The sequence below is a fragment of the Numida meleagris genome, chromosome 18, assembly GCF_002078875.1.
Source record: "Numida meleagris isolate 19003 breed g44 Domestic line chromosome 18, NumMel1.0, whole genome shotgun sequence".
Lineage (NCBI taxonomy): Eukaryota > Metazoa > Chordata > Aves > Galliformes > Numididae > Numida > Numida meleagris.
Genome location: NC_034426.1, coordinates 8,897,926 through 8,907,222, shown reverse-complemented (window position 1 = coordinate 8,907,222; position 9,297 = coordinate 8,897,926). Strand labels below are relative to the sequence as shown.

Here is a 9,297-nt window from a genome sequence, read left to right as displayed (position 1 = left end):
GGGGGGGCCGCTGCCGTCCCCCGCCGAGGGCCCCGCGCCGCTCCGCAGGCGCTCACCTGGGGTCCTCGAACTCGACGAAGGCGAAGGGCGGCCCTCCGCGGCGGTTCTTCAGGTCGATGTCGCGGATGGCGCCGTACTTGTAGAAGACGTCCTCGATGTCCTTGGTGCGGATGTCGGGGGGCAGGTTGCCCACGTAGATGCGGCAGTCGTTATTGCCGGCTGGGCCGCGGATCACGCCCCCTCCGGACATGCCGAGGTCGGCAATGGCTGCGGCGGTGCGGGGCCGGTGCGCGGAGCGCGGGCGGACGGGCGGGCGCGGGGCCGGGCCAGGCAGACGGGAGCGCTCACGCCGCCTCCCCCAACCGCCGCTTCAAAATGGCGACCGCGGTTCCCCTCGCGCTCGCAGTGCGCGCAGCGATCTCACCCCGCGGCGCAGCACCGCTTGAGCCAAACCACTCCAAGGAGGCTCAACGTCTCCCGCCGCGCCCTCAGCCCCGCGCATGCGCGGCGCTGCAGAAAAGTAGTTCCGCTCTTCTTTCTTTCGCCTGAGGCTCCGCCAAAGAGGCTTAGGCCGCGCGAGGGGCGCCTCTCCCGCCTACGGGGACGCGGCGATCTCGGTTCTCCCTCAGAGAGCTCCGCTCTCGGTAACGGGACGGCGGCTCTTTTTCCCCGCTACCGTTTTCAGGGCGTCGGGCCGTGTGACGTCACATCCTGTGCGGCGCTCGCGCCAAGAAGGCCCGGCCAGGGCTGGGGGTGTCCCACAGTGCGCTGCGGCGGCGGGGGCTCTTGGCGCCAAGGCGCGGGGCGTGGCCCGGCCCACAATGCAGTGCGGGGCGGTGCGGGCCGTGCGCGGAGCTGGGGGTAGCTCTGCCCGTTACATCGTGTGCTTTTTCCCGTCCCGTCCCACGGCCTCCTGCGGGGCTGCGGCTAGGTGTTTTCTGCGTCCTTGCCCCGGGGGAGGGGGGAGCAGCGCCCCGACCGCTCAGCGGGCGGAGCGCGGAGGCGGTTGGGACGGGTACGGCTGCGCGGAGGCAAAATGGCTGCCCCGAGGGCACGGAGCGGGGCCCGGCGTCTCCCCCCGCCTCCGGGTGCCGCTGCGGGGCTCCGCCTGGGTAGGGCGCGGCCGCCCGGCTGCTTCAGGTCGGCGGTGCGGCTTCGGGAATCAAAATAAAGAGCAAACCGAACGGCTGTGCCTGTTCGCGTCCGCGTCAGTGAATAGAAACGGAAGTGCGAAAACGTTGGGGACGGAAAATCGAAGTTGAATTGGGCGCAACGATGGGCGCTTTGCGGGCTGCGGAGCGCTGCGGCTGCGGGCACTAAACGTCCTGGGGAGGCACGGAAATAACGCCCCGCTATGTTTGTTTTCTTTAGAGATTGTAATTTATATGAAGTCGTTCTAAAGCACTGGGATGTTATCCTTGTTAGTCACGGGTCCCTAGCAGTTTTCTTCAGGCAGCACATGCAATTTTTAATATGTAAATTGCTTTTAACTAATGAAGGTGCAATTAGATGAGCCAAGCTTTGGTTTTAAAACAAGCATTCTTATGGCCGGCAGCTTCTCCCTGGTGACACGGAAACTCAAACATCCTCCTTTTTCTTTTCTTTTTTTCTTTTTTTAATACAATGTAAGACATTTGTCCTGCCCAGGAGGGCAGGGCATTCACCATGCTCTTCCCTCGTGCTTGGCCTCCTGGAGATTGCACTTTGCTTTTGCAGAGGTGACGATTTGTTGCGAGGTCTACGCGCTTTGTCAGATGTGGGACTGGGATGGACCGTGGTTGCCCTCCTGTGATCTGTGGCCTGCCTGGCTCTGCCCGCAGCACTGCTGAGCAAACCTGGTGCTGGAGGGCTGAATCACAGCACCACGGGGACAGGGAAATGCAGCAATTGAGCGTGGAGAAAACCCGTTATGCTCCTGAGTTAATGAAGGGATTTTGAGAAACGCGTCCTAGCATTTCGTAGTGGCTGTCAAACTTCATTTTCATGCATTAATTAAAAGTGCATATTCCTCCAGAAAACAGCAATCCTCATGACTTATGGTTAGAAAACATTTCATGGTGAAAACATTTTCACTATGAAGTTAAAATGGGCTTGATTATTATCAGTGCCTTTCACTTCCCTCCTCTGGGGGTTAAAGTGCAGTAATGTCCTCTGCTCTAATGCTTTTTGACATTGGTGGTATCTGTGCTGGATTGCTGGCGGTTTAAAGACCACTATTAATCACAGAAAGATGTGATGAGCAAAGCCCCTTGTCAGAAGTGGTGCTTTACCCAAGTACAGCTCCTGGTACCTGGGGATTTCCTGCATCTTTAAGAAGTTTTAATGGTTTTACTGTTCTCTTGGAACCAGAGTGTGAACTGGTTGCAAAGATCCCAAACAGGCTCTTCCCAGGTACAGAGAAGGCTCCAGCCTTTGCCTGGGAATGGCTCTTTGTTTTTAAAAGCTTAACAAGCTGCTGGAAGTTATTCTTAAAGGCATCATAAGATAATGGTGAATCTGCCTGGTTTGCTAAAACCCTGCAGTGCAATTTCTTTTGTGTGTTAATAGTCTTCATAACTACTTTAAATGATTGCCTTAATTACTTTAATGAAATGTCTCTTTATAGAATTATTGAATGTTTTCTTTTTTTCCTTTTTTTAGCCCCATGTTATCAGCGGAGCACTTAAAGCATTTGGAAAGCTGGAGAACGTTTGGTTGCTTTGTCAGAGCCACTTTTGGCTTTCTGGAAAAATGTACACGTGGAGAATCATTAAACATTAATTATGTAGAAAATAAATTACTAGCTAAGAAATGGCAAATAGACTCAAAAAAAAAAAAAACACCAAAAGTCTCAACGAGCTGCTGTAAAATGACAGGCTTCAGTTCTCAGAGCAGAGAACAGAGCTTTCAAGCAGAGTATCGACCAGCAAAGCAAACGCGAACCAAGTCACCCGGCTCCTCTGGGTGGAGCTACGCTGGAGCACAGCTGGCTCTGATCCCTCCTCCGCCCGCTCTCGGCCTCTCACATTGCGAACGAAGCCCAGCAGGTTTGGTTTTGCTCTCGCTGGCATCCTCACGACTTTCCTTCTCCCCTCTTCCTTCTGGAACCTCTTCCCACGCTGTTAAGCATGCCCTCGCTCTGCTCAAGCAGCCGTGTGATGCCACAGGGGCTCTTTGTGCAAAGACACCGCAGCGCTCTGTAGTGAGCTCACTATTCATTTTTACTGATGACGAAACAGGAGTGGCGGAGGAGCGGCAGCTTTCCCAGGGCTGAGGCGAGAGAACCTGCTCCTAAAACGCTGCGGAATCCGGCAGGGATTAGTCCTAACTAATCGCACTGCACTGCAAAATAACAGCTCCTAAAGCCCAGACTGTTTGGGAGAAAAGGGCCGTTTTTAAACAACGCTGTGACCCAGAACAATTTTTGCAGAACGGAGTTATCTGAACTTCCCAGTCCCTGACAATGGTTCTGGGGAACTGGGTTCATTGGCAGATCAGCAGTGACACGAAGCTGCACAGACAGTGTCTCTGGAGCTCAACGTGTTGAGCCAGGAGGTTTGGGGGCTTTAATACTGAGTTCTCTCCATGTTATCCATTTACTTGTGCAGAAAAGATACCAAACTGCAGCTTGTAATAGTTGCAATAGGACAATGAATGTCTGCAAGGTGGAAAATGTTTCCCATAAAGGCCACAGTGGCAGAGCTCATTTTATTTATTTAGATGTATGCATAAGCAAAAAGATTCAGTGTGCACATGCTGTGGCCTGTCCCGATGCACACCTTGGCTGTGCAAATTCTGCCTGGGAGCCACCTGGGAGAAAAACACGGATGGAGGTCAGGGTGAGGAAAGCTGCTGGAAGACCGGGCAGAGATGCAGCCCCTGCACGCTAGGACCAGGGTCACAACAAAGTCATGAATGTGACTTGAAAGATGATGGCAGTTATTTGCTAAGAGCGGGGCCGAGCATGCCTGCAGGGCACGTGGTACGCAGGGCCGCAGTGCTGCTGTGGGGCACTCCCCGTGCTCCAGTGCTGCTCCCGCACGTGACGCCTGTAGCTAAGCTAACAGCACAAGGATGATGTGTTGGGTGAGATGCTTGGGTTTTAGAAATCCTGGAACACCGATCATAACAACACCTACGCCCCCGAAGCTGTTAAACACGACTTACTCAGAAGAGCCGTGACTGTAACATCTCTGAAGCACTATTTGTCTTGCTAGCAACAATTAAAAGCTCATTAACAAAATGAGGTTTTGGTGGGATGTACGCTGCCTTGTTGTCACGTTGCCATGACTTCAGGGCGAGGTTCCCTTGGGTTCCTCACCATGTGGGTGGTGTGTCCCCGGTGAGCCCCCAGCTGCTGCGGCAGTTGCTGTCCCTGTGGTCCCCGCTGGGCACTCCCCACAGTGCTCCAGAGGACGAGGGACAGAAAACTGGTAACGAGCACAGAACACAAACACAAGCCCTCTCCTTCCTGCCAAGGAATGAGTCAACAAAAGGCACAACCATCTCTTGGCTGCTCATTTCAGCATCTGTCTGTCCAGCAGGCACATGAGGTCCGTGTGTACCAATGTCCTCGTGGTCGTGCTGCCCTCAGGAGTGTGCATTGATCTGAGGCTTTTTGCTCTCCAAAAATAGCCCCAATTTGCCAGGCCTCAGTGGTTTGTAAAGGAGGTTTTCCATTAGCGTTCTGTCGGACTGCAGGCAGCAGTGATGTCTGTGCTGTTTTCTGCCCGGGGTGTTCAGGTAGGATGTGACCCCACGTGGATGTGGTTCTGGTGATTTCTTCATATACAAGCTGTAGAAAAGTGTATCCAGAGCAGCTACCTTACATAGCTATTCCTTATGTCATTTCCCAGGCAGTACATTACCGTTTTGTACTTCGAAATGCCAGACATGGGCAGGCAGGAGGAGAGGTGCAGGGGGATTCAGGAGAGCTGGGCTGCAAAGCATGGGGCCCAGCTCCCCAGGTCAGCAGCACAGATTTGTTTCCTTTTGCATGGGGCTACGTGCCTCGCTGCAGTGCTATTTTCCATTACGGACCCCGTGTCTGCAGCAAAAGGAATAAACCAGCCAATGCGTGCTGCTGGCCCTTGAGGCAAACATAAAGCAGCGGCTCAGTACACTTTTGTTTTCTTTGAGAGCATAAAAGACGTCAGAGAGTATTTGTTTTCCCCCAGGACTTTTTTTTTTTTCTTTTCTATTCCCCTTTTTCTTCTTCCTCTCCCCACTGAGCAGAAAGCAGCCGTGCACTGTGACCACTTGCTTGCCTGCTGGAAGCAAACACGAGCCAAATGCCGTGCCATACCAGAGCTGACGGGCAGAAACCCGTGCCCTTTCCTTGCCATGAACCCCATCCCATCACCTCTGCACCACAGCAGAGAGATGCTCTGCGGCCCAGGGAGTGCAGCCAGACCCTGCCTGGGCACTAGCACCACACAGGCTGCTGTGAGGGGAGAGGGTGGGGATGGACAGCATGGGATCCAGAAGCAGTAAAGTACACAAAGTTGAGTTTCTTCTTGTCTCTTCAGCACTTCTATTAGCAGATAAAGCTGGCTTTTGTTTGGACAAAAATGCTGAAATACTTCCAAAAGGTCCTCTGGGTTTTGGAGCTGGTTTTACTAGCTGCAGCACCATGTCTGCTGTGTAAAGGCTGGAGCTGAGGGTGCAGCTTGTGGCAGCTGAATGTGTGAGGGCAGGGAAGCAGGAGAGGAAGGACCCAGCTGTGGTGTTAAGTGGTTTCCTTGCCTGCTCTCAGCTTGCCCTGAGTGCAGTGTGCCCTGAGCCTGGGCTGCTGCTCACACAAGGACGCTGCCAAGTGAGGACATGTGCCCGATGCAGCCCTGTGCTTTTTGGTAGCTGCTCTGGATGCACCAGGACATCTCCATAAGCGTAGATCTACAGATGCCCTTCTCATGTGGGGCGCTGCTGTCTGCACTAAGAGCTGCATCGCTGGTAGCAAAGCCCAAATGTCACCTGCATCCCACCAGAAGAGCTGCCTTGCCCTCTCACTGGAGATGCAAGCAGGGTTTCGGCCACCTGTTTCAAAATAAATCCCAGTTGCCATTGGGCATGCTGGCATACCCCAGGATGTGGGGTTGCTCTTGCTGAGGCTGGGCTGGGGCAGCATGAGTGGCCTCCTGCACCTGGGCAGAGCAGCTTGGAGCATCTCTCTAAAACAAAATCCCTCATGGGCTCTTACATCCAGAGAGGGATTACAGACTTAAGGGACGTATAAAATGTGTATTTATTGACTAGGTCAAGTATGACAGCTCCTTCTGCAGAGTGAAATGAGAGCATCAGTATGATTGACCGGGCTGTGGGAGGGCAGCTGTGTCAGTATAGCATCAAGAAAGATGATTCCAGATTCCATTATTTTCCCTCTTTTTCCTTCACTCAGTTTGGGAACTGCTGGAGCCTAAGTAAAGCACAGAAGTGTTGCTGACCTACATCACAGACCTGCATTCAGAGCGCCGTGGATCCTTGCTGTGCTGGAGCAAGGTTTGCATCATCTGAGGGCAGCAGCTCTGTTCTGTGCCCCAGGAGCTCAATGGGAGGGCTGCCTGGGTTCCCGGCCAGGCTCCGGGTGCAGCATTGCTGATGGAAGCCTGCGGGGCATAAATCACAGGGTTGCTGCAATCCTGCATGAGCACCCAAATAGCTCACACTGAGCACCCAATTACTTTATTAATGAGTACCCAATTAGCCAAGTGTGAGTGGCCAGCAGTGCCTGCATGAGCTTCCAGTTCAGGCATGAGTGCCTGACAAATGCACGTCTGAGAGCCCCATCGGTGAATGCAGGAGCACCCAGTTATTTCTGTGTGAGCACCCAGAGTCTCCATGCAGGAGTACCTTGTTTGTCCATGGGTGAGTGCCTGGAAGATGCATGAGTGCCAACCAGTGCCTGTATGAGCAGCCAGAGGGCTCTTGCTCGTGCACTTGATGAACTTACACAGTCACAACTGGCTCCTGCATGAGTGCAGGATCAGCCCATGCATGAATGCCTAATTACTGCCCACATGAGCACCCAATCAATGCATGAATGAGCACCCAAGTATTTTGTGCATGAGTGCCCAGTTATTTTGCATATTAATGCCCATTTAGTGCATGCATGACTGCTCAATTATTTCATGCTTGAGCACCCATGTTCAGGCGATTTCCTGCTCGACTTACATGTGGGCCCGCCACGCGTTCCCTAAGAGGGGACACCCCTGGGGGCTGTGACCACTGAAGGACGGGTAGAGAGCAATGTGTGGCACATGGCTCTGGAACAACTTTTCCTTTGGTGTTTAAGGCACTTCTAAGCCTGCCCTTCACCTCTGAGAACAGACTGAAGGGAGGTCCCAGCCTGTTTCTGGCCTGGGATGCTGGAGCTGCCCTCGTCCTGCTGCGGTGTGCATGCAGGCGCTAATTGCATTCCTGTGCTAATGTGACCCTGCCCAGATTCCAGATAGGTATTTTTGTTTATGGATCCTGCATGAATTGCACACCACAAGTCACTTGCAAAAACTTGTAGCGAGCAGATGACCTGAATACATATTAATAAGGCTCACAAGCCATTTAGTATTAAAGAGTTTTCTATCATGCTTGTGGGATTGCAGGCAACACACTACCTCGTGGAAAACAATGTTTACACAAAAAGCCATCTATAGCTCAACACATTTTTAAGACCATTTACCTTGGAGATACGCCTGTACATGTCCTTTGCTGCAGGGCAGACGAAGGGGTGGGACCCAGGAGCAATGGCTCTGTCACACTGCAGCCATGCAGGCATGTGTGGCTTTTGCAAGGCAGCCCTGCGAGCCTCAGCAGAAACCAGATGTGGGGCATAAACTGCTCAGCAGCATCCCTGACACTAGCACTTTGTTTCTGTGCAGGTGCTTTGCAGCTTGTCCCTGTGAGGAGATCTGAAGTTGCCAGGCTCTTTGCTTGAGGTACCAGCCCCAGAAGAGTGATTATCTGTGACTGCAATGTCTCCAGACCAGGAAATCCATCACAGCAGCCCCACTGGGATATCTGTGCTCTGACCACAGCTGACAGCTCTTGACAGAGGGGCTTTGTGCTGATACAACGAACGGTCAAATGTCCCTCGTATGCACAGCCACGATGCCATCAGGGTGCCAGGGGTGTCACTGCCATGCCACATCCCCAAGCCATGTGAGAGCTGGGAGGTGAGTTAAAAAAAGAAACTGCTCTTCCACTGCTGCTGTTTTTATTGATGATTATTGGCAAACAGAGCAACTGATGGCAGAGTCTGGAGAGGAGCAGGTACAGGAGTCACGATGGAGGACGGAAGACAGAAGGAGTTGCTGCAGGAAGAGAAGACAAAGGCAGTGCTTGTACGGTCATCTCTGCAGATGTGTGGTTTCATTGCAGATATTTCCCTGGCTTCAGGACAGGGACCCAGGCAGGAAAGCTGTTCCCGAGAACAGAGGAGCAGAGCCACGGCTGGGGCTGGAAATGTGCCTGGTCAGGAAGCGCCTGGCCGCAGGGCAGAGCTGGGCTGGCGGATGAGCACAGCCTTAGATGGCAAGCAGCTCTGCACAGCCAGGCCCTTTTCCTCTTCATCTCCGTGAAGTGCCTTATATAGTGCACCCAGAGCAATTTATAAATAAATGCTTTTTGTCACGATTCAGGAACGCATCTCCCATTTGAACCACTTCCTCCTGTGCAGGCCATGCTCCTTCCCATGCACAGAAGCACTCAGCCCACAGAGCCAGTGCCATGCTGCTACTGGCCGGGCTGTGAACCGGTCTTGCCCCCAGTGTGAGGTCCGGGGCTCCTGTTGTACAGGATGGGCATGGTCAGCAGCCATGCACAGTTCAGTTTGCCTCAAGGTCAGCTTAGCCCCCACCACTGCCCCTGCTTCAGTTCGGCATTAACTTTACATTAAACTGCAGCTACCTCGACTTCGTGGCTATCGCTACTGCACATGAGGATTAAGCAGAAATTCATGTCAATAGGAAGGGCAGGAATGGAGAGCTGACTCTTACAGAAGCTCAGAACACTCCCTACTAACGAAGATCCAGCAGTGTGCCCTGCTGCATGGCAGTGGGGGCATCTTCCTGCCCGCCTTCCCCTCAGGTGGTTCCTTGGCACCTGCACCGGGTGAGATGGAGCAACCAGCGTCAGGGCTGGCGGGCCGCCATCCTGGCACATGGGCCGTCCCGGGGACACCTGTACGCTCGGAGCACGTTTATGGAGGGCACTTTCTGTCCCGCCACCACAGGACACCTACATCCTTCTCGGGCACCGGAGCCCCATGGAGCCCCAGGCCGGCCCCGCGGCCGTGTGCCGAGTCCCTCCGCGGCACAAGGTGTT

At 53.6% G+C, this 9,297-nt stretch overlaps 1 protein-coding gene and 1 long non-coding RNA gene across 7 annotated transcripts in view; one reads left to right on the top strand and one right to left on the bottom strand.

The window, feature by feature from the left end:
* Nucleotides 1-595, bottom strand: part of SRSF1 (serine and arginine rich splicing factor 1) — a 2,906-nt gene extending 2,311 nt beyond the window's left edge. The window contains exon 1 of the mRNA XM_021415875.1: nt 57-595. Coding sequence (XP_021271550.1) covers nt 57-250 — 194 coding nt within the window. The 5' untranslated portion in view covers nt 251-595. The remainder of the gene's footprint in view (nt 1-56) is intronic.
* LOC110407791 lies at nt 596-9,254 on the top strand. 6 transcript variants are annotated; one of them, XR_002444037.1, is made up of 5 exons: nt 598-1,718; nt 2,641-4,532; nt 6,377-6,477; nt 7,854-7,910; nt 8,010-9,254. It is a non-coding gene; the product is annotated as an uncharacterized LOC110407791 (long non-coding RNA). The 6 variants fall into 6 exon arrangements; XR_002444036.1 differs by having other exon boundaries at nt 600-1,718; nt 7,854-8,147; nt 8,353-9,254; XR_002444035.1 differs by having other exon boundaries at nt 596-1,718; nt 2,641-4,722; nt 7,854-9,254.